At 41.7% G+C, this 25914-nt stretch overlaps 1 protein-coding gene across 14 annotated transcripts in view; it reads left to right on the forward strand.

The window, feature by feature from the left end:
- TRPM3 (transient receptor potential cation channel subfamily M member 3) overlaps positions 1-25914 on the forward strand; it is a 662437-nt gene that overhangs the window by 596283 nt on the left and 40240 nt on the right. For 8 of the 14 annotated variants that reach the window (XM_084899451.1, XM_084899455.1, XM_084899458.1 and 5 more), the window contains 3 exons: positions 2167-2295; positions 7588-7839; positions 13984-14194. In XM_084899451.1, coding sequence (XP_084755577.1) covers positions 2167-2295; positions 7588-7839; positions 13984-14194 — 592 coding nt within the window. The remainder of the gene's footprint in view (positions 1-2166; positions 2296-7587; positions 7840-13983; positions 14195-25914) is intronic. The other 6 variants (XM_084899457.1, XM_084899456.1, XM_084899459.1 and 3 more) reach the window with 1 other exon arrangement.

A 25914-nucleotide genomic window follows, 5' to 3' on the forward strand; every position in this document is an offset into this window, starting at 1 on the left:
CCCACCAAACACACACACTAGGCCCGTGTTGGAGCGCAGAGGCGGTTGGAGCAGTTACAGGCACACCTCAGTTATTGCGCTTGGCTTTACTGCTCTTCACAGGTGCCGTGTCTCTTACAAATGGAAGGCAAGGCCCTCCCCCGCCCGCAAAAAGATGATTGGCTTTATTGTGACCCCGCTCTATTGCAGTGGCCTGAAACTGAACTGCAGGATCTCCGGTTGCTTGCCTGTACTCAAGTACTAAAATGCAGAGGTCCTGAAAGAATGTGTGTGTCACTGGGCCTACATGTGGCAAGAGAAGAAAATGCTTTGTAATGTTTTGCAACAAATTGGGTGAAATGATAAAAACCATGGCAGTTAACAAGATTAATTTCACCTAGAAGTCATAGAACCTAATCCAATAAGAGAAGGAAGCAACCAGAAAGGGAGAAGGGTTTCAGGTCCAGAAGGAGGCTGATGGTACATTTTCGAGTTTAACCACCGAAATCCTTTTCTTTATGCCACTTATAAAATGCCATACGCACAGGGACCGGAGTGTGTAATGGTAACAGTGACCAGGTGAACCAAATGCCATTTTAAACAGCAACCCACGTGATTTCAGGTCCGGTACACTCTTTTCAGGTGAGGCGCTCACGATGAGCTAATGATGCTGAGGGAGTGGGGAAGGCACTGAGCCGAGGTTAAAATGACAGTCCCGGGGGGGGGGGGGGGGGTGCAGGAACAAACTTCCCTGTAGGCCCTCCAGCATCTCCAAAACTGCTCTCCTGCTCCCACATGTGATCTCACTGAACCCCAACCTAAATGCCTACCCTTGAAGAGATGAGAAATTATATGGCTGTGTTTATAAATGTGTCAGTGTAATAGGATCTCCGAAAATACCTTTGGCTCATATTAAGAATCTATGTATTTTCAGAAGAAAGGAAGGGAGGAAGGGAAGAAGGAGGGAAGGAAGGGAGGGAGGGAGCCCATTAGTAGAGAAAGCAGCATTTCTCTAGCTCTGTAGGCTGCCAGCTTCTCCTTGTATCTCGCAGCCTCTTTCTCCACCTTCCAAGCTGCCCCCGGGCTGCAGGATCAGGCTGTGTCTCCTGAACCTCAAGGCCTCAATCCTTTGCCCACATTGTGTCCCATTTGCTATGCAGGCTCCAAGGAGTACAGAAGATCTGAATAAACTCACTCTCCCTTCCACAGCCCCTCAGCCCCTGAAGCCACAAGTGCCTTCCTCAGCTTGAAGCTTTGCCTAGAAAAGGTTTAGCTTATATGCCATTTCCCGTAGGTGAGTCTTTCCTCCTAAGCTCCTGACCCCTGTGCTCACCAGGCCTCCCACATTCCGGCCATTAGACATCACTGAAGCCACCAGGGACATCACCAAACCTGAACCCCGAGTCTCCCAGGGACACCCAGTGAGTGAGCCAGCCAGTCCCAACAGGGTTCAGCCTCTGATGCCACTTATGCCAGTGCCCCATGAGCTCACTCCAAGCTGACAGCCAACCACACAGTCAGCCATTCCTCTCGAAAACATTGCTTTGTTTTCTCTTGTTTTGTTTCAAAGAAGCAGACACCAGAAAGGAATATTCCAACTTGACTAGGGCAGGAAGGTGGTGCAATGAGAAACAGGTAAAGCCCTGCCAGGGCACTGCCAGGCCAACCACCATAAGGTAGGAGGAGGGGGGGGGAAAGAGACAGTATCTCAGAAGAGAATTCAAGTCTGGCTTCTAGATAAAGTCCGGGCTATTTTTGTGTTGGCTTGACCGATTTACTTCTTCTTTTCCTTCTTACGGACATTCAATCCACCTGGCACTCGTTAGGCACAGATCCACTGTGCTGCCCTAGTTCAAGAACCTCGGGCTCACACAATGAGCAAGCGCAGCTCTGGCGAGAAGAGGTTCCCTTGTTAGCCAGGGAGACGTGAGAGGCTGGGGTCCTTGCAAAACGAAGGGATGCCTCATGACCCAGAGACAAATGGGAGAGTCCAAAGGGAGATTGCATATCACATTATTTCCAATATTACCATCTTCTTATATCCTCCTGAGAGTTTAGAGCTTTGACGCTCATGAGTTCGGAGTCTCGCTCGCTGACCTTGTTCTTGCCCGACCGTGGAGGTTGCCTTGCCCAAGGGCAGGGCTCCGGGGCCTTGCAGCCAGAGCACTGTATTGTGTTTCCTTACAGCTGGCGTACATCGGCTACCTGATGCTCTTCAACTATATCGTGTTAGTGAAGATGGAGCGCTGGCCTTCTACCCAGGAATGGATCGTCATTTCCTACATTTTCACCCTGGGCATAGAAAAGATGAGAGAGGTAACCACTTCCATAGAAAAAGAACTGAGGGAAAAGACAGCGGGTGGTTACATCTGGGCGAGGAGGGGCGAGGGGGATGCTCCAGATCTGAGCAAATGCAGAACTTGAAAGAAAAAGTTCTCTGACGTGGCCACAGAAATGTGGATGTGGCTTTGAGGGCTGCTGACAACCCTGGGGAGGCCTCCCAGTATGTTAGTCCATTTCCTGCTCACATAGCATTTGCCTAGGAATCCCTCAAGTTGTCTTCAACACTGTTTACAGATGTGTTTGTTTTTAAATATATTTTTATTGATTTCAGAAAGGAAGGGAGAGGGAGAAACATCAATGATAACAGAAAAACCATTGGCTGGCTGCCTCCTGCACACCCCACACTGGGAACTGAGCTGGTGACCCGATCATGTGCCCTGATGGGGAATCGAACCGTTACCACCTGGTTCATAGGTCAATGCTCAACCACTGATCCATACTGGCTGGACTGTTTACAAGTGTTTACTTCTCCCTATAAACATGGCTTTTTAAGTTTTTCCACTTTTTATATATGTTTTTAAATGTTTAAATCTTTCCACTTTTAACTCCCATTGCAAACCCCTCCCTCTGGGTGTCTCTTTGGACAGGGTGCACCAATACCTATGATTCTCCGAAGTGTGTTTTAGCTGTTCTAGGAAGTTAATTTATTCCTTCTCAATATTTGTTATATACTTTCTGAGCACCAGCCCTGGGTGTCACTGGAGTGAACTGAGCCTATTTCTCACCCTTCAGGTTGAGAGTCTAGGTCCCTCTCTTCACCCTCCCCACCACCACACCCCCCTACCCCCCCACCCCCTCCTACCCCCCGTGGAGTTAAAGGAGCCATCATAACACCACCCCTGCAGGACACTGGAAGTCAGCCACAGAGGCCATCACATTCAGAACTGCTCAGATGAATGAACAGTCCACCAGAGGGCTCTGCAGCCCTGCTCACAGCCTCCCCAAGCTCCCGTTCCCAGACCCACGGGGAAGGCAGGCTTGTGGGTATGAATCCTCTGCATTTTCCCCCTGACACTACCCTGCAGAGAGGCCTTTTCTGGAAGAATGCTCCTGTCACGTCTACTGCTCCCTCTATCCCAAACATCCTACTCTCTGTATCACAGTGAGTGGGGAAATATATTGAGTTCCACAGGAAAAGGGATTCTTGCGAATCCACAAATCCATCATGGTTTTCGTTACTAAAATAGGTTAAAAGGCCTTTACTATCTTAGGTCTCAGCTCTAGAATGTTCTCCTATAGAGAGAAAGGTGCAGTATTTATTAGACCCCTTTCTATTAAGAACATAAAAACATCTCATGTACTAATTATACATATATTTCAAGCCCTTCTCTTGGGTTTCTAAACTGCTTTGGGAACATTTAAACTCTAACCAGCATGCCCCCATCCTGAGAGTTTGGCTGGGGGTACACTACTCCCATTTTATAAGGGACTAGATATTTTTTGAAATGCCTTGCCCTCTTGCCTTGCTCTGACCAGTCCATAGGGCCTCTACTTCCTGAGCAGGGTGTGGCCCCCCCCCTGTACAGCCATGCATTTGCGTGGTCTTTGCATGGCTCTCTGAGAGCCGAGACCTGCTCCCGCTAAGGACTCCATCGCTGTGAAGTGGCAGCTCGCTCCCCTGTGATTTGACGCCCAGATGCATGTTCCTTCCCTGTGATAAGCAGCAAAGGGAAGGACTAGAGCAAGGAGGCTGGACCCTCTCCAGGGACGAGCCTGGAAGAAGACAGGGAGCAGTCTGTACTCCACAGCCTGTTCTGGGAGAGGCAGCCAAGCAGGCAGGCTGCCAGCAACCTCGGGCTGCATATCCATTTCTCCTGAGGTGGCATGTAATCGCAGAGGGCCTGGGAGCCGGGTCAGCGGGGGTCAGCAGGGGGTCAGCGGGGTTCAGCGGAAGAGGCCTTGCTTCTGAGGGAGCTGTGAGGACGGAGGACCTACCACTATAGTGTCTGGCTTTTTCCTCCTCAGCCTGGGGAGGCCGCTCCCTCATGCCCACCCCATGGCCCTGAACCCATTTGAGAAATGCTCAACAGCCAAGAGAGCAAAGACCCCACAGGGCCCTCCTCACAGGCAGCACGCACGCAGGCCCGCAAGATCTCAGATGCAAGACTCTGGAAACATGGCCAAGCTTGCAGGCTTCTGAGGAGGGATACACAAGGCTTTGTGGTTTCGCAAGCTGCCCTCCCATTCCCAGAACCACATACTTCTGCATGTAGTCACCCAAACAAGCCACGGTAATCCCTTAATAGCGCGGGGCTGTTTACAGCGTGCGCTGGTAGACATTGTCTCACTGGGGTCCTCCCCACCACTGTGAGGTCAACGGTGGGGCTGTGCTGGCATCCCCACTTCACTGTCATGGAAAGTACTAGTAAGACTCAGGGCTTGTTTGGGCTGTTTTTCTGTATCCCACAGCTAGAGAGGGGAACTAGGTCTTACACTTGACTGCCCCCCCGCCCCCCGGCCCGCCCATCGTCCTTTCAGTCACGCTGTGGTGCCAAACTGGGATCCTCCTCGGAGCCCCAAGGTCCTGAGAGCTGCCTCCGAGGCAGCTGGAGAAGTGACAGGGGCGGAGGGTGGGGCTCAGTTTTCCACTCCAGCTTTGCCTCCAGCCAGTTAGCTTGTCCCCCTTTTTTTTTTTTTTTTTTTTAATGTTGAGAAGTCACAAGAATATTTTCACTATTTAATAAGCCATACTATAGCCCTAACCAGTTTGGCTCAGTGGATAGAGCGTTGACCTGTGGACTAAAGGATCCCGGGTTCAATTCCAGTCAAGGGCACATGCCAAGGTTGTGGGCTCAATCCCCAGTAGAGGGCATGCAGGAGGCAGGCAATCAATGATTCTCTCTCATCATTGATATTTCTCTCTCACTCACCCTCCCTTCCTCTGAAAAATCAATTAAAATAGTTTTTAAAGAATAAATAAAAAATGATACTGTAAAGCTTGTGTTGAACACTTTTAGAAAAGTGTGGACCAAGGGTGAGAGAAACTTTGTGGCCCCCTGCTCCTTGCCCCCCGCCCCATGCACACACAGATTTTTGCCCACGTAGGGTGGGGTGGGGGTGAGAAGCCACCAGGACAACAGCAGCTGTGGGAATTCCTATTGGAGGGAGAGATGGTTCTCAGTCTGCGTTCACCAGCTTCCCCTGGGAATTTGTTAGAATTGTAAACCCTCGAGCCCCACACCAGGCAAACTGAAGCAGAAACCCCAGGGATAGGGCCCAGCTACCTGTGGTCCTCCAGGTAATCCTGATGCATGCTAATAATTAAGAAGCCCTGGCTTAGGAATGAGCTAGCAGGTGGCTCCTGGTAGCTTGCTTAGTCTTCCAAGCCCTCATCCTGACTTACAATGACCTCCCTTCCTTATTATTTCAGGCCAAAGTAAGCCATAAAGGGGGATAGGCCAATTCAAATAGATAGCTGCAGATTAGAACTGACCCCAGTCTTTTCTTTCTCCTTTGAGAGGTTCTGAATTGGGAAAGGGGTGGGTCATAAGTCAAAAAGATGGATGCTGAGAGGTAAACACAAATGATTCCTACAAGTAACCCTGTTACATTGCTTCAGTAGTCTGGCTTCCTGGCTCCTTGTATCCTGGGGCAGGCTGTGGTACAGGGTGGGTGGCAACTCCTGCTATGTATCTGTTCATTTCATAGAAAGTGTGTGAGCAAAAAGTTTCCTCTAGATTTAAGCTAATTCGGAGCCCCACCCAGCAATAAAGGGACAGGAGAATTGCTGTGAGATGTCTTTGCAACAATCAGTCAGTCCACAAGTATTTATTGAGTATTATGTAACAGGCTCTGGGGAACACAGGGTCTACCCTCAGAATTTACAGTCTAGTGGAAAGCGATGATGGATGGATAGATAGGTAGCAGATAGATAGATAGATAGATAGATAGATAGATAGATAGATAGACAGACACATAGACACACATACGGACGTTAATTTCATATAGTGATAAAATCTTCAAAAAATAAAATAGAGTTATAGAGAGTGACTTGGGGCTCTGGAGACCACTGCAGGGAGGGCACTCAAGGCAGGTTGGCTAAGAAGGAAAAACGTGAGCAGAGACCCTGAGGATGAGGATGAAGAGAAGCCAAACATGTAAAAATCTGGGAGAAGGAACAAGTGCCAACGGCCTGCGCCCAGAATGGATTTGCCATGCTTAACAGCAGACCGCCGTGGCTGCGGGATGGGGAATGAGGAGACTATGATGGGCCATCAAATGAAATCATAGCAAGGAGCTTGGATCTTTCCCTATCTGTAAGGAAAGCATCAGATGATTGGAGCATTTGATTATCAAAATTGGCTTTAGTAATTATTGTTCTTGTTTATCTCTCAAGTCTCTCTCTTTTTAAATTAAAGTGTAATTTACTTGTAAGGAGATGAACAACTTGTAAGGTTACAGCTTGATGAGTTTTTATGTATCCATACAACTGCATAATCCCCACCTAGAGCATGGCTTAAGTTTTGTTTGTTTGTTTGTTTTTAATATATTTTATTAGTTTTTTACAGAGAGGAAGAGAGAGGGACAGAGAGCTAGAAACATCGATGAGAGAGAAACATTGACCAGCTGCCTCCTGCACACCCGCTACTGGGGATGTGCCTGCAACCAAGGTACATGCCCTTGACCGGAATCGAACCTGGGACCTTTCAGTCCACAGGTCAACGCTCTATTCACTGAGCCAAACCGGTTTCGGCATGGCTTAAGTTTTTAAAGAGTGTGCTGCTCAGAGAAGTGGTTGAGGCACCGCGGGCAACAGTGGCGGCAGGAATACCAGTTAGAAGGCTGTTTCGGTCATCTGGGAGATGTGATGGGGCTTACAATAGAGTGGCACGGTGGAGGTGGTGAGAAGTGGTTGGTTTGGGCTGGATTTAGAAATAGAGGTGATAGGACATGTTGATGTAGAGAATCTGGTGTGAAAGAATAAAGAAGTTCTTCCAACTTGGTGGTCTGAGTAACTCAATAGGATGGTGCTGTTTACTTAGATGGAGGAGGATTTCAGAGATTTGCGGGGTATTAGGAATCAATAATTTTATAGGGAAAATGCTAATTCGAGTCTTAGAGTTGTAAGACAACCCTAAACATCAAACTTATGACTTATATGGCCCAAACTTTGCCCAGTTGTACATTTATAGCATGCGAGTATTCCAGTAGACACAGAAAAAGAAACCAAGCTATAGTTGTCAATTAATGGGCCAAGCACTTTCCAACGGGCTGAAAATATAGACCACAATCTTAACTAGCCCCACTCTCTTTCTTGCCCCTTAGATTCTGATGTCAGAGCCAGGGAAATTGCTACAGAAAGTGAAGGTCTGGCTGCAGGAGTACTGGAATGTCACAGACCTCATAGCCATCCTTCTGTTCTCTGTTGGAATGATCCTTCGTCTCCAAGACCAGCCCTTCAGGAGTGACGGGAGGGTCATCTATTGTGTGAACATCATTTATTGGTACATCCGTCTGTTAGACATCTTCGGCGTGAACAAATACTTGGGCCCATATGTAATGATGATTGGAAAAATGGTAAGTAGAATTCTCTGATTCCATATGATAAATTCTCAAATGAGGAGTGGTAATAATAGGAAGAGGGAGGTAATTCATTTGGGCCTGCTGTCAAGGTCTTACTGATATGGTCCTGGGTGTCTTACTTTTTAATTCCTATTTGCATGTTCTGGAGTTTGACTAAATCTATAAACATAACTGAACAATTAGCCATCACTCACACATTTACTTACTGGAAATTATATAAAGAGTATATATTTTGTGCCAAGCACTGGACTAGGATTTGGGTATATAAATTCCATGAGACTGAAGATAGGAGGAAAAGAAGTGATTACCATTCAGTGTGAAAATGCTGTAATAGACATGTATATAAAGTACAATAGGAACATAGAAAAGAGAATGGAGGTCAGGGAAAGTTTTAAATGGAGGCTATATTTTTGCTGGATCTTGGCGGAGTAAGTCTCCACTCCAAATATTTAACAGATTTTTAACATTGCTTTTTTTTTTTAATGAAGTGCTAAGAAAATGCCTTTCCCTACGCAAAGAGAAGAAAAACATCGTTTATTTGAATTCAGTTGTTAGGTTGTTCTTGAATTGACCATTAAGTTCTATTACTATATTATGTATTTTATTACACTATTGGAAAGTGATATCTGTTAAAAAATAGGTTCCAGCATGATGCCCTACTTATCTTCTTCTTTTTTTTTTTTTTAATGAATCCCAAGTGGCAAACTAACATGCTTCCCCACAATGGCTGTGGACTTGGTCCAACTTCTTGGCCACATCAGTTGCCAGGCCTCCATAAAGACCACGCCCTCGGGGAACAGCCTTAGTGTGAACCTGGAAGAGCCCAAGTAAACCAGCTCCCTCTCCAAACTCATCAGAGGAAGAATCAGAACCTGAGTTGTTTTGCTTTGTTTTTAAGTCAGTTTTCCCATTTTTCTCAGTGTATCCTCTACTTCACCTTTACAGCACATATGAGGAAAAGCCAAGCCATCCATTCTATAATGCCAAACACCTCTTATTGAAAAATCTCCTCATTAATAACCTCCACTCCACTTCCATTTATGAGCTATTGAAACCAACAATTGGTCAATAGGGTTTTTTTTATCATTCTTTCTCAAGTTTTAAAATAATATACATTTTAGTCAACAAATGAATATTTATTATGTGTATGTGTGTGAAATTTAGGAATCCTAAGTAACCAACTCTTCCTTCAAAGTCATGCAAAGAGAGGTAAAACTTGAATCCAAGAGGAGACCTTGAACAACTCATTTAATCTCTTTGAAACTCTGTTTAATCATTTCTTAAGTAGTTATAATAAAGGCAAAGCTTGTAAGATTGTTGTGATTATTAGAAAGTATACATGTTAAATACACAGTATGTGGCTCATTGTAGGTAGTTGATAAATTGTCTGTTATTATGTTCATATTATATGTGTTAAAATACAATGAAATGGGGAGAAATTGGTGAGTATAGTTATTCTGCTCTATTCCTAACACTTTTGTACAAAAGCTTGGTGTGTATAGCAACAGCATTGTTTAGGGAAAATATTCCAAACCCATTCTAGAGAGGAAAAACTTAAATTGAACAAGCTTGAATTTAAGACTAGTCCCAAAACTGTATCCCAGTTCATTTTGGTATTTTAGATTAGAAGAAAAGAAAAGCATCTTACTCTATTACACCGCCTGTTATATAATCTTATTTCTACTTCAGTAATGAATTTGAGATAGTGGTGAAAATTCCTATGTCTAAAAGCAGAGTCTCAACTTAGAGTCTACAGGAGACATTTAGAAGAGATGATCAGTAGTCCCTCGACCCAAGTTATATATAAAAATGTGTGAGTGTATGAATTTTCTGGGCAGAGAGGAGAAGCTTCCATGAGATTATCAAATGGATTCTTAAATGGGCCCAATGAAAGTGAAGGACTATAACAGCTATGAAATTAGGCCAAATTTTCTCAATCTTGACACTATTGATATTTTGGACTCAAATATTCATTGTTCTGGGTGGAGGGCTGTCTTATGCATTATAGGATGTTCAGCAGCATCTTCTACATTCTAGATGCCAGTAGAATGTAGAACACACACACACACACACACACACACACACACACACACACACTTAAAATGTAGATAGATATTGCCATATCTTCTGGGGGTCAGAGGATGGGAAGGCAAAATACCCTCTGTTGAGAACCACTACATTGGGTGATTACATAATCTGATTGTTTTATTCTAATTAATTGTTACCTTATTTTATTTCAATAAATAAAACCTGAAAAGACCCAAACAAGCCAAATATAGTACTTTAAAAAAGTTGAGTGGCATTTAAACATTTGAAATAACTAAAGTCAAACTAAAGCGGCAATATTATTTTAAAATCCATGTCTATCATTTTAATAATGGCATAATTATCCCTTTTTTATTAGAATTAAATCTTACTATGGAATAAGTAGGAGAGACATACTGCATTTCCTCTACCTACTAACTTATGAATGATTTCATTTATCAGTCAAGAATAAGTAGAAGCCGAAACCGGTTTGGCTCAATGGATAGAGCGTCGGCTTGGGGACTGAAGGGTCCCGGGTTCGATTCCGATCAAGGGCATGTACCTTGGTTGCGGACATATCCCCAGTAGGGGGTGTGCAAGAGGCAGCTGATCGATGACTCTCTCTCATTGATGTTTCTAACTCTCTATGTCTCTCACTTCCTCTCTGTACAAAATCAATAAAATACATTTAAAAAATAATAAAATAAATCATACTACAGAAAAATATTTAAAAAAAAAAAAAAAAGAATAAGTAGAAAATGAGTATATTTGGGGGCTTTGTTCTCCATGGGGTTTTTAGGATAATTAGTTCAATAATTGAGTCACTGATCCAGAAGGTAGGTAAAATGTGCCTATAGAATTTATCAGGGAGCCAGATGGACTGCCAGGCTGGAAGGTTAACAAAATATGCCCAGATGCGATTATATTGAAAGTCCCTCAACATTAGAGAGTTTCTATTCAGTGCTAAACTGCCAAGTAACTGTGCCCTGTGGTCTACGGAGAGACACAGCTGTTAAGAAACCTGAATACAATAATGATCAAGTATGATTCCAACTGATCTCTAGATCCAGGATCCCACTTCTCAGTGGAATTCTCCAAGCCTAGTGCTAAGCTTACTTATATAATGCAGAATAAAAACAACAGTAATAATAGCTTTCATTTACTGTGTGCCAAACTCCATCTCAGACAGGTCATCATTATAACCTGTTTTAGTATCTTCATTAAATAGTGGAATAAATTGAAATTGGGCAAGGGACAAAAACGGGATTTCAATTCCTGTCTATCTGACTCCTTGGACTGACCTTCTTCCAATTCTAATAATAATATTTCATTACCATGTATGAAAAATTACCCACATGAAGCATTTCACATATTATCTCATGTATTCCTTACAAAAACAATATGCATTATTAATGTTGTTATTATTATCACCATCTTGAAAATGAAGGGGGGAAAAAAAACTCACAAGATTAAGTAAGACCACCTCACTGTTTTTACTAGCAAAGCCAAGATGAAAAAAACTCAAGTAGTCTGACACCTGAGAACCTGTGCTTAGCCACTAGAGTATATACTCTTCTCCATAAAACAAAATCAAAGAATATTTATAAGAATTAGGTCTCTTAATACTGAACCAACTGGACAAATTAGCTTTAAAAACAAGTAACCAGCCCCAGTTCTCAACCATAATGTTCTATTTCTGCACTCCACTCTATTAGATGTTGGTATTTGAATGGAAGCTAAGACTTCTTTGAAATATATAAAATTGAGTGTTTGGAAAGAATGTCTCTGCTCTCTGATTGTTTTGATACTTTGGTTAAATATCACAATCAATCTGAATGAAAACAGTCCTGAGAAGTTAGAACAGATGCTATATTTACTGGCTGAGTTTTCTTGAATCATACTAGCTCCTAAATCTCAAGAGTACACACCTTCCTCTTCCCACCCCTTTTAGTCAATCTCAATAAATATAACATGAAAAACCCATTAGTGTTTCTTCATTGGTAGAACTTCTTGTAAATAAATAATGAGAGAATTTTACAAAATAAAAAAGAGCAAGGATGAGAAGCAGACCCTTGTTTCCTATAAAATTGTTTTAACACAGTTGGCTTGCTCATTTTAAGAGAGTTCTGAGGCCTCTAAGTTGTGAAAGGAATAACTAATTGACTGGAATATATATTTTAAGGACAGTGAATAAATAAGAATTAGTGTCACCTTTTGAGAGACACTTATTTAGTTTCAAAGTCACATAATACTTGAGAGATGGATTTTGAAGTTGCCTTGAAAGTTGATAAATGGACACAAAATATATTGAGCCCCCAGTGTCCTAATGCAAACAGGAAGGCTGTAATGTTGTAATTCCAATAATAGGCACCATGGAATGCACTTTTTAAAATAAAATTTTAAAACTAATTTAAAGCCTTTATTATCCTTGATAAGATTATCATCAGTTATCTTCGTGGGTGGGCATCCTTTGAGGAAGTTTGATATCCTAGAAAAGATAGTCTTTTGTATTAAAAGGTTTGATGCAAGGATAGAAACTTATCTCCAACTGGCTTACATCCAGGAGGAGGGACAGATAGATTTTAGCCTGGCGCGATGTGATGGAATTGGCCTTAGGGGCTACTGCAGTCAGTCTCTCTCTCTCTCTCTCTCTCTCTCTCTCTCTCTCTCTCTCTCTCTCTCTCAAATATCTGCTTCATTCACTTTGATCAGTAGTGGGGCATGTAGCCACAGACACTCTGGGTTATCATCATTACAGAGAGATAAAGGCAGTACCTCTTTCCCAGCTTCAGCTGAAAAATATCCAAAGAAAGGGCTCTGGTTGGATTCTTGTCACATGCCTCCCTCCTGTGACTGCTGCTGCCAGAGGGTGTGGTACCATGTGTAACCCAGCCTGGCCAAAGTGGGTGTGGACTGTTTCTAAGAGAAGAAGGCAGTGGGTTCTGACCAGGTAAAATAATAGGTATTGCATTCTCATCTATTTTTGGTGATAATAGGAAAGTAACTTGGCATATAAGAAACAGATCCCAAATTGCATATGTCATGAAAACAAACAAAAAAAGAAAGAGGAACTAGCGATAACATTGTACTTGAATGCAGTCAAAAGAATTTTATAAACATGTCAAGATGAAAATCCAACCTTTCAACAGCAGGCACAGGAATGGGCTACCTGATTCTAATGCCTATAAAAACACTCTTCCTAACTGATAGCATATGCTGCAGGAGAAGTACAGGGGGAGTGGTTCTCTGTAAGACAGGTTTATGGTAGGATACCATGCAGTGAGGTGAAGCCACAAGGAGAAGATAGAATATGATGGATATCTGTGGGCCTCGCTTTGTTTACAAATGGTTATTTTCATGAGCTTCCACCTCTTCAGTAGATTTTCAGAACTTAGAGAATTTACAACATTGCAGTAATTCTTCAAATAGTTCAACTATCCCATTTCTAATTTTGCTAATAAGGAAGAAACCAAGAAGGAGATTTGCCTCCCATGAGAGCAGAGAAAAAGTTAGTACTAAATTCATATAGATACCCAAGCTTCTATGCTACTTGACTCCTACATCTGGTTTTGACTAGGTTCCACAGACAACAATGGAAGATTAAGGGGTTCCCTTGGGCATGTATTTCAGGATTTGGTTTTTTTTGTTTGTTTGTTTGTTGTTGTTTTTTTTAAATATATTTTATTGATATTTTACAGAGAGGAGGAAGGGAGAGAGATAGAGAGCAAGTCGATGAGAGAGAAACATCGACCAGCTGCCTCTTGCACACCCCCCACTGGGGATGGCCCGCAACCAAGGTATATGCCCTTGACTGGAATCGAACCTGGGACCTTTCAGTCCGCAGACCGACGCTCCACCACTGAGCCAAACCGGTTTCGGCGGGATTTGTTTGTTTGCAATGATTTTTTTTTAGTTATTTATAACATTCCATGGACATTGGTTTCAATAAGCCAAATGTCCTTTTATCTGAGCACAGCTCCCTATCTAAACATTCCTTATCAGCGTTATTGGAAGTGAACCTCCTTCAGAGGTTCCCATCAATGTCAGTGTCGTTGGAACTCTCAATCATATGAGTTTTCTTTTGTTTCTGCCTCTGCTTCTCCACCCTTCCAGATGATAGACATGATGTACTTTGTCATCATTATGCTGGTGGTGCTGATGAGTTTTGGGGTTGCCAGGCAAGCCATTCTCTTTCCCAATGAGGAGCCATCATGGAAGTTGGCCAAGAACATCTTCTACATGCCCTATTGGATGATTTATGGGGAAGTGTTTGCGGACCAGATAGACCGTAAGCAAGTTTATGATTCTCATACACCAAAGTCAGGTATTTAACTTCAATCGGGTCATGTCTTTTCCAAGTTCATTTGTTTGTTCTCAATAAATGGCTCAAGATAGAGGACCAATTCCTAGCTTGTTATCATGGAGGGGGGAAAAACAACAACAGCACAATTACAGAAAGTGAATATACAATTTTAGCAAAGTAATCCTCGGGTGTTTCTTCAGGTATGTCCTTTCTGTGACATGAATCAACATGTGGTATGCCAAATTTGACCAAGAAATAAACCATTTAACAAGATTGAAATTCTTTGGGAATTTAAAATCCTAAGGCCATGTGTTGACTATTTCAGTATTAGTAATATATTACATCACTAGTCCCCACCCCTACCCCAGCCTGTAAAAAATAAATTCCTTGGGTTTGACTTAAGAACAAATAAACAATTCTCAATTTCACCATTAGAATTCGAGAGTGAGGGCCAACATCTGCATGGTGTTTTCCTTGCACTGGAAACTATTCTCCAGCTCCTTTCCCCACTGTCTTAAATTATGTACTTTTGAGACTCAACAGAAGCTAGTATTCATTCCCTGGAAGTATGGAAAATGCCTTTGGTTGTAAACAGAATTGCTTGCTCTAAAGGCTAAACATAAAACAGTATCTATATCATGAAGTGACTTAGTGTGGGGAGTGAGCAGCAGCAGCAGCCAGGCCCCTGATGTTTCAAGCCCTAATAGATTCTGATTCTCAATAACAAACACTCTACTTGTATAGAGTGTGAAGATAGTTGTATCCTAGGAGTCTGTTCCAGAATTTTATTTGGACCAAATGTCAGGGCACACCAGGCATTGGGAAGTTGTGTGAGAGGAAAGCATAAGGAAAGAAAAAAATCTTTCAGTGTGGGGGGAGTTGAATCCCAGGAGCAACTATTTCTTATTTTCCCTGAGGACTTTAGCTCTAGAAATAACATCCCTCCAACATTGTTGAATTAACAACTTTTCAGTCATTTTTTGCTGACAGGCCAGCCATCCGAGCCCTGTACTGTGGACATGGATTAGGGTTACATAACCAGGTAGTAAAGCTTATTAAGAGCAAGAGCAGACTCTAGTCAGCATCCCTCTTCCCGCCCCCGCCAGTCCCAGGTAGGACTGAGACCAGTAAAAAAAAGGACAAAGCACTAAAGAGTGTGAATCCTGCAGGCCCGGGAAGAGCATGTGTCCACAGGAGACAGAACATACCTCTAAGTCATTTTCCCTCTTTGGTGGATTTTGAATGAATACCCTTTCCCTCGCAGAATGAGTTTTCTGAGGCAAGAAGGCTAATTGGGACAAATACTCATTTCATAAGACTCAGCCAGCTCACTGAGGAAGAATTTTGACTCTGTCTCCTAGTTGAAATATCTTTGGTTGACAATGTGCAGCCTTCACCAAAGCAAGCTTTCCAGAGAAAACTCTTTTGGAATCTTCCTTTCAAATGGCCCCTTGAGGCAAAACAATACTTCTAAAGCCCACCAATGATCATTCTCCTCAGAGACCAAATGTACTGTTTTCCCCCACAAGAAATTGCTGTTCCACTTACATTATTTTGCCTTTATCATTTTCCTTTGTTCCCCATAATGAGACTAAGCCCCCTGGGTATTTTGACGATGTAACATTTGGGGATGGGAGCAAAAGGGAAGTACAGGTGTGTTTTATGAATGGGATTCTGTCTGTCCCTCTACAAGTGGCCATTTATTGATGTTGTACTATGAACCCAGCCTAGTGCAACAAATACCACCATCTGGCTGAATCAGAGGATTTATTACTGTTATTTTAAAAGAAGGGCTGATTGTAGTTTAGAACTTGAAAACCACCCCGGATACAGAAGTGAGGTGTTTAATGTGAGTGAAGTATGAAAATAGATTTCCCACGTTGTTAATTAGATCTGTGGTGCTCTATGTGTGTGAGAATAAATTTCTACCCCAAATCCCAATGTGTAACCTACCCAGCCTTGAATGTAACCTTCATGACACACTTCCCCTAACCACTTCCTTCTTGATGTTCTGAAAGAACTGTTCTAAGCTAAATCAGCCAGTTTTCTATCTAGAGTGCTAAAGAGAAATTGTCCTTTCTCAAATGGGTATAGAAAGAGATTCCACCAAATCCGTCATCACATTTGGCCAAGGTCATTGAATAGCCCTGTCCTCTAAATTATTTGATTTTCAGGGGTGGGTCCACAAGGGGGGTTAGTGACTGCCCCACCTGGTCATGCAGAACTGCCTGGGAGACCCAAGTACCAAGCTATTTGAGAAAGGTACACATCATTTATGCTGCCCTGTAGTGTCTTGCCTCTTTTCTGTGCCATGTCTAGGTTGGTTTGTGAAGCATGTGTTCAGGCTGATCGGATCTCATATCCACCTGGACCCACAGCCCTGCACAGGGTCTACCAATTCCATGCTGCCTTGTTCCCCCATGTGGGCCTCTCCAAGTGCTGCTCATTGACACACACCTCAGAGCGACTCATTTCTGACACAATGCACGTGCTCTGTACCTAACTTTTTGCTTTTAACTGCAAAATTGCTGAATCCATTTCATGTTTGGGGAAATAACCTTTCTTAATTAGGATGAATATATATGGATATATAATGGGACCCTGGGACTGAGTTACTAACCTCCGTCTTACACCTCAGAAGAGAGAGCAGCTTTAATGCCCTCACTTCTGGAAGCAATGATACTGAGCAACAGATTTTCTATGTGCATTTCCTTTTTGTAGTTTGCCCTAAACCCAGAGACTAGCTAGTAATGCCAAAAAGGCTAGAATAAGACTTATAAGGTTACTTTCCAAATGTATTTACAGACTAAAAGAAAAATAATAAAGAATGGAGTCACTGTAAACTCACAAAGTAACATAGGTGCTTTTACCGCTAAACCAGGTTGAGGTAACACAAATGATAGTCTGGCTTTAATCTCAATCATCTGTAGAGGCTAAAATATTTGCTTTGGTGGGAGCAGAAGTGAGTGCAAATACATGATTGGAAGCAGTAGATGGTGAAACTGGGGAAGGGACAGCAGTGGACAGCTGTGTCTAGATACTTTGACCAACACCTTGACTAATTGATGGGAATAGGACTTGCTATTATTGTTGGTTTGTTTTTACTTTGTTTTTTTCCAAATAGCTCAAAATCATCTCAGGTGTTTGTTATATAAAATGCTAACTCCCTTGCCAAAACTGGTTTGGTTCAGTGGATAGAGCGTCGGACTGCGGACTGAAAGGTCCCAGGTTTGATTCTGGTCAAGGACATGTACCTTGGTTGCGGGCACATCCCCAGTAAGAGGTGTGCAGGAGACAGCTGATGTTTCTCTCTCATCAATGTTTCTAACTCTCTAGCCCTCTCCTTTCCCTCTCTGTAAAAAATCAATAATTTATTTATTTGTTTGTTTGTTTGTTTGTTTATTTATTTATTTTATAAATGCTAACTCCCTAAGACCCAACCTGGGAGCCACCATGAAGTGACTTAGGCTGCAGGTTGCTAAATGCTTTGCTACCAAATGATGCCATTCTTTGGGTATCTCATTAAGGTGACCCATGTTGCATGGCTTCTGTGAGCTGGTCAGGATCCCACTGGAGCCCAAGTGGGGTAAAAGCCACTTAGAGAAGAGATGCAGCAAAATAAATTTCCAGTATATTCATGCCAAGGCCAGGGCAAAGCTAGTGGGCCTCTCGCCAGCTGAGAAATCTGGTTCTGTTTTGGTGTGTGAGGTACCTGGAAGTTCACCTTTGTTGGCAGATTCCTCCCACCTCTGAATGAATGAAACAACTCTTTATTTACAGGGCATCCTTGTGTTGCCTGTAGTACACACAGATTCCTAGGCCATACCAGGACAGGGGGAAAATGAGTCATACTCTTGAATGCATTATAAATCAGGCTCTAAATTTAGTCCTTCTTTCTGCTTCTCTGAGTATTTTTACAAGTTTGGGTAGTAATGCGAAAGCACTACTTTCTGCCATGACAACTTAATATTATTTAGCTGTTTCCACTCACCCTAAATTAACTAGCCAATCTACTTAATGCGTAGGTCAATTTTATTTTCTCTTACTGCCTAGGGCTTTTCCATCTGAAATTAATAGGTAATCTAGAACAAGAGGGGGTTCTTTTGTTGTTTTGGTTTGGTTTTGCTCTACTTAATTAATGGATACAAAATTTTTCTATTAAAAAAAATCCTCACTCTTGTGTACTCCTGTAGTCTCTGTGATGTTGACTTGATTTGAAGTGCTGTTTTTATCAGGAAACAAAGAGCATGAGTGAGCATGGAAAGCTAAAACCTTCTCCTGCATTACTTTTCTGCCTCAAATCATTTGTTCCTCTCTTCAGGTGCGGAAATTAGAATAACTCAAGGCCGGTCTCTAAAATGTGCCTGCTTATTTTGGTGAAACGTAGGACAGCATGAACAGAGAAGATGAATATTGTTATGCATTTCAATTGTTAGACTCCAGTTCTGGGGACTTGGGCTCTGCATCTGTTTGGTATTCAGGACTGACCTCTAAAGGATGCAGAGCACACTAATGCCCAACAGCTATTGCACGGAGAGTGCTGCCTGGCCAAAGAAAGTATTTTGGAAAAGAAACACTTGAGACAGTGCCAACTTTTGGGAGAGGGGGAATTGTTTTGCTGGGTTTTGTTTTCACAAACTGCTAAGGAAGCGAGCCAGTATGAGCCACCACCCCCATCATCTGTCCCTGAAAGTCAGCTTACATTCTCAGGAATACCTGCCTGACTTGTTTACAATGCATATTGAGGCTTAATGGGTTTACAAACAGCAGCACTATGGGCAGACTAGCCCTTGTGATGATTCAGTATTCGATGTGATCAGCATTTGTTCTGCTGTCTTATTCACTTAGCCTTTGCTCCCAGCTTGGCCCTCATTTTTAATTGGTCCATTCTTCATTCACTAGATATTTTTCTATTAATGAGCTGGACACGGGTATAAGTATGCACGTGACAGATAAATTGTCTTTAAGGAGCTTACAGTCCAGGAGAAGTCAAACTGATGTTCACAGGATTATGTGGAGATGGAGCCCAAAAAAAGAAAATAGCCAGTTCTTCTGGGGTGAGAGTAGGAGCCCAATAGATGTAACCTTGCAAAGAATGAGAAGGTTGAGCTGAGCCCTGAAATATGAGCAGATGTTTGCTAGGCAGAAAGGAGCAGAGGAGTGAGAGGGAGAAGAACGGCATTCCACACTGGGAGTGAACATGGAAAGTTGCAGGCACCGCAGGTAACTTAATATGGCTGATGGGAAGATGAAGAGCAGGAGACAGGAAGCAGGAGAGATGGGTCTGAAGAGAGAGACAGGAGTATAGATCTTGGAGGACTCACACTCCATGCTTGGATAATACCATGATCTGGTATATGTTTTAGTCAGAGCTATCAAGCAAAACCATAAAGGGTCCATAAATGGAGATGAGATGGGAGGTGAGAAGACATTAGCTAATGCAATAGCAGTTGGGGTGGAGAAGAGACTTTAAGAAGGTAAAATCAGAAGGACCTGGATGGCAGATGGTGAAGACAGAGATAGAGGGTGAAGTGGATGAGGATTTAAGATAAAGGAGTTGAAGGTCACTCCAAGGTCTGGCTTAGTCTAAAACCAGCATGTCAAACTCAAAGGCTAACGTGGGCCAAATAAACAAGGCTTAAGTTTATGTGTGTGTGGGGGGGGGGGGGGAAGCTTCAATTTTCATAGAAATGTAGCGTTTATAAACACTTCCTTAGCAATTTGTGAAAACAAAACCCAGCAAAACAATTCCCCCTCTCCCAAAAATTTCAATAGAGACATGCTGAATACAAAGGGCTGAAAAATGAGTAATTGTTAACATAGAATAATAGAACCTTTTAATAAAAATTAATATTTTTTCTTGAACATTAACTTACCAGACACTGAATAACTGCACAAATTAATAAGCATAATACAAATAAGCCTACTTTTCTTGTTCTCCGAAAACAAAATATTTCCTGTTGTGCACACCAAACAAGTCAGTACAAGATTAATGACATGGCAATCAGCTGCTAAAATATTCACTGCTAGTATTAGTGGAGAGAAATTGTGCGCCTGCGCATAAGGCATGTAAGGGAAGTGAATGCAACACGATTATAGTAATCAGTCATTAGGAAATGTTGTAGTTTGTTATTAATAATTATGTATAACAGGATATTTTAAAAATTAAGTTGTGAAATTTTTATTAAAACATTTCTTACATACTGTTATATTGGCTGGACCATAAAAATATTCGTTGTGGGCCACATGTGGCCTGTTGGCTGTGAGTTTGACATGCTTGGTCTAAAAGGTGATATCATTTACTGATATGGAGAACCTGGGAAGAAAATGGATGGGCCACAGGGGGGATTGATCAGTTGGGATTGGATTGAGTTTGAGATTTCCATGGGAATTCCCAGAAAACCATGAAGAAGGCTATTTTATACACTGAGTGGCCAGATTATTATGACCTTTGAACATATAATAATCTGTGCATGGGTGGGGTCCAGCCAGCCTAGCCAGGGGGAGGGGACATGGGTGGTTGGCTGGCCTGCCTGCTGGTCCAACTCCTAGTCAAGGAGATAATTTGCATATTAGCCTTTTATTAGATAGGATATACACTGAGTGGCCAGATTATTATGCATTCAGAGATAATAATAATCTGGCCACTCAATGTATAGCAAACTCTGGAGCTAAGTAAAAAGAGCTAGACTTCATAGAGATTTGGAGGTCAAGAACATAACTATTTGTTAAAGTTATGGAAGAGGGTAAGCTTGCCAGGAGAGACAAGTAGAGAGTAAAGAGAAGTCCAGAGTAGAATGCTAAGAGGAATCAGTAGTATCAAATGCAAGATAAAAGTTCATTTGGGTGAATGTTCAAAGTGTTCATTCAATGAGATCTTTAGAGTGTCACAGGTAATTTTGGCTAGAGAATAATCATTTCAATGGTGAGTGAAAAAGCTAATTTCAGTGATTTAAAAAGTATATTAGCATCAAGGCAAAGCATTTACTAGGAAAGAGAGAGAGAAGTATTATATGTGCATGGGACGGGGGTGGTTATCAGTGAAGTGGGGCTTTGAGAAAAAGAGTACAGTAGTTCCTCATTATCCCTGGGGAATACTTCCCAAGACCTCCAGTGAATGCCTAAAACCACAAATAGTACTGAATCCTTATATATACTATGTGTTTTTTCCTATACATACATATGTAGGATAAAGTTTACTTTATAAATTAGGAACAGTAAGAGTTTAATAATAACTACTACTAATAAAATTGAACAATTATAACAATATGCTATAATAAAAGTTCCATGAATGGTCTTTCTCATTTTCTCTCTCTCTCTCTCTCTCTCTCTCTCTCTCTCTCTCTCTCTCTCTCTCTCAAAATGTCTCATTGTACTGTACAAACCCTTCTTGTGAAATGAAATGATGCAGTGCCTACATGATGAGATGAAGTGAGTTGAATTACATTGGGATTGTGACATAGTAAAGTTAGGCTGCTATATGGGTTACTTGAATACAAGCACTGTGATAATTGAGAGGGCTACTAAGTGACTAATGAGAGGGGAGTGTACTGCATGGACAAACTGGACAAGGGGATAATTCACATCCTGGATGGGATGGAGGAGGATGGTCTGAGATTTTATCACGCTACTCAGAATAGCACACAATTTAAAACTTATGAATTGTTTACTTCTGGAATTTTTCATTTAATCATTTTGGACTGCAGTTGACCACTAGTAACTAAAACCTCAAAGCGAAACCTTGGGTAAGGGGAACTACTCTAATGTTTTGTAATCACTGTTCAGGGAAGTCACTAGCTCAGTACATAGCAAAGAATTTCTTAGGGCAACCGATTTACATAGCTCAGTTTTCTGTTTTCTCAGTCAAGACTCAGCAGTCCAGATCAGGAAAGACAAATAATTGGATTAATCTAAGATTGAAAGGTATAGCCCTGACCAGTTTGGCTCAGTGGATAGAGTGTCGTCAGCCTGTAGTGTAAAGAGAGCCAGGTTTGATTCTGGTCAAGGGCACATTGAGAGGGCTACTAAGGTAGACCAGAGTCTACCTTGGTTGCAGACTCAATTCCCTGCCCTAGTTGTATGGGAGGCAACCAACTGATGTGTCACATCAATGTTTCTCTATCTCTCTCTCTTCTCTCTCTCTCTCTCTCTCTCTCTCTCTCTCTCTCTCTCTCTCTCTCTCTCCTTCTCCCTTCAACTCTCTCTAAAAACAAACAACAAATAAAAAAATGGAAAAATATCCTTGGGTGAGGATTAACAAAAACAATAAAAATTAAAAATAAAGGTATAATGTTAATGAATACCTAGGAGGGGAAAAAAAGTGATCAGAGGTCTAACCCGAGCACCAAATAAACTGAGAACTAAAAATCCTAAGAGTAATGATGATAAGATGATGTGGTCAGAGAATGGTAAATTGCCATTCAGAATCATTGATATTCAGTTAATAACAATGTCTAGAGATGGCTATGAGAATGGATTCTAGGATATGCTGGAATTGAGGTCTTAAAGTGTCTTGAAGCTAGGTTCTTCTGTGTTTGTCAATACAAATATTGAAGTGTTTGTAAAAATGACAGGAGGTGTGAAAAAGAAGACTTGGTCAGGATGACCTAAAACTCAAAGAAAGGGCTCTTTTCACAGTGATTTGGAAGAGGAAGAGTGACATTGTTTATGGGAATGACAGTGGTGGATGTACAAGAACGTACAATTTCCATTTGACAAGGTTTAAGAAGGTGGTATTCCTCAAAATGGGTTTTGTTTAAGGCAAGAACATATGGGCTTATAAACATAAGAGACAGCAGAAGAGTTTATGTTCCAGAAGGTTCTGGGGCAAGGAAGGAAAGTGATGGAACAATTCAGTGGTCAGAAAGCCCAGTGTCATTTGAGGACAGTAGCATAGAGGAGGATAGTTGACCAGAGGGCCTTGCATTGCAGGAATAAAGGATGATAGGTAAAGGAAGTCCGGTGGGGATAACTTCTCCAGAGTTCTGAGGCAGCTGAAGACTGGAACCCTAGTAGTCTAAGAGGCCAGATGAGGCTAATGGTATCTAGAACTCACAGGCAGTCTAGAGTGACCTTTGCTCAAGATCCTACTGGGGACAGATTGTTTTGGTGCCTTAAAAGGATGGAATTCTAGACTTCGTGTAGTGATACAGAGCAACCAGATTCTGAAGAGGAACCTCCCAAGATGGCGGGAGAATTCTCTATTACAGAGGAGGCTCTCCTTTTGAAACTAGCAGTGGTCTGTGATACTAGAGAAACACTTTTCCTCACCTTTCACAAGAATGAGCTTTTATTATCAACTTGGGGTGTTCAATTTTTTTTTAACCTTTTCTAAACTTGCTAATATATCGTCTGTAATTAAATTTAGTGCTTGGTCCAATTGACCCTTTTTTTTTGTAACTCTGCCATTAGCAGAGAGTTTGGGGCACATCTTAAGTTTTTATGACTCCAAAGCCCATGCTTTTTCCAACTCTAGCACAAATACCCCAAGTAAGTCCTACATAACCTTCTGAAAAAGAAGGCATCAGCAGATAGGACATATTTATAATTCTCGAAACCTTTTCAAAAGAGCACCAAACCACTTCCCAAAAAGTTATACGTGGGAGAGAAAAGTTTACTTCCCATATAGTTGTTGGAACTATTTTGTCTCTATGAGGAAATAACATCACAGAGTTGAGGGAAGGGGATAAAAATTGTGTGCCCCTCCGAAAAGGCAAATTGGTATGGCTTCCTTAAAAACTATGTTGGAACTTATCCTCTTCAGCATATGAAAATGATATAAAAATGGTAGTCTGGCCCAGCTGGGATGGCTCAATGGTTGAACATCAACCTGAACCAAGAGGTTACAGTTCAATTCCCAGTCAGGACACATGCCTAGGTTGCGGGCTCCATCTCCAGTGGGGGGTGTGCAGCCAATCAAAAATTCTCTCTCATTATTGATGTTTCTATCTTTCTCTTCCTCTCCCTTCCTCTTTGAAATTTAAAAAAAATTAATAAGAATGGGAGTTTGCAAGATTTAGAGAAGAAACTGAAGTTTATGGCAATCCTGAATACTAAGTCAACAGCGAGGGACTTCAGAGAGGCTCTGAGTGTGTCAGCAGAAAAGCAGCAGAGAACGTTTATGATGAGCGTGTTTAAGATGAAATTAGTCACCAAAAAACAAGAATACTCCATACTCTAGCTAGATACAATCAAGTACAGATAAGGAGAAGTAATCACTATAGAGTAAATACTGGAGGCACCAAGTTGGTGTTAGAAAACATCTAACATAACTAGAAACAAAACAGAAGGGGTTATCTGTACCTAATGCAAAGATGTGTTGTGTACTGTGCCTGGGATACCAAGGATAATACTGAGCACTGTCTCTCAAGGAAGATAATAATACGTTGAGCTGGAGAAGAGCAGCCAAATTAATTAGGGGAATGAATGAAAAGCTGCAATTTGAAGTCAGATCAGGAAGATTGGAGCTCTTTGTTCGCTATGAAAGATAAAAGCCACATGCCTAAAATCTATGAACTTCCTAAGTGATTCTCTCAGTGGACAAAGTAAACATGAAATGGATCCAAATCCCAGTATACTTGAGCCAAGAATCCTTTGAAGAATGCCAGATTTATCCATGTGACTCCTCATCTACACCTCCAGTCATGCCATTGCATCCACTCCTTCCCCCTTACTTCAGTTGAGGAATGTGTGAAACCAGAGGTCCAGGATGGAATCAATTTCCTACTGGACATTTTATCCAAATACATAAGATGATACTGCATTGTGCAATCATTTTCTTATTCTACTGATTCAAATAAAAAATATCAAAAGAGAAGATTATGTCTTTTGTTGAGTGAGTGCATAAGGAAACCACACTGCTATAGGCATGAGTATGGCTCTCAAACCACAAATGCAGATGCTGCCAGAAAATCAACTTTATTTTTATTATAATTCCACTTATTTCTGTTTTGAACACTCATCACCCCTCCCCCAAACTGGTACAAAGCCAATACTTGCTTGAAAGACAGGCAGGGGGAAAAAATGATTATTTCAAAATTTGATCCTACCTCACTGATTTAACCATCTTGTAAATAAAAACAGGATCCCCCAAATAAAAATAAACCTATTGGCTCTATAGGTCCAGATGTGCTAGATATAAGCTTCGTGTTTCAAAGAGGAGGGTGGCTTGTGAAAGAATAATAATATGTTGTCATAATAAATTATCTCACGGTATTACGAAGGGATTTCTTAAACTCTCTGGATGGGAGTAAGCCTGGCAGATTCTTCTGGAATAGCCCTATCCAATAGAATCTTCTGTGACAATGGAATTGGTCTAGATCTGCTTTGTCTGATATTGTAGCTTCTAATCACATGTGGCTAGTAAGCCCTGAAAATGTGGCCAGGGTGAATTTTTAATTTTATTTACATTTCAATTTTAAAAGCTGCATGTTGCTCGTGGCCACCCCATTGGACAGTTCAGTGCCTGACTATAAAAATGCGTTGGAATACCAGCTCCATGTTCCCTGCTGTAGCCTCAGCATTGAAAACTGTGGTCAGTGGTCAAAAATAGTCGGTGCATAAATTAAACCTCCTGAAGTAAGGAATAAAAAGAGGTCAAGGTTGATATCGGCTTTACACAATCAAAAAAGATTTCTATGACTATGCATAAAGGAGTTAGAAATTTGTCTGTTGAGAGGGTGAAAGGGCATTAAGTTTATTATAAAGAAATTTAAAATTTGGATAAAGTTAAATGTAAGGAC

This window comes from Pipistrellus hanaki, assembly GCF_964339955.1.
Source record: "Pipistrellus hanaki genome assembly, chromosome: 11".
NCBI lineage: Eukaryota > Metazoa > Chordata > Mammalia > Chiroptera > Vespertilionidae > Pipistrellus > Pipistrellus hanaki.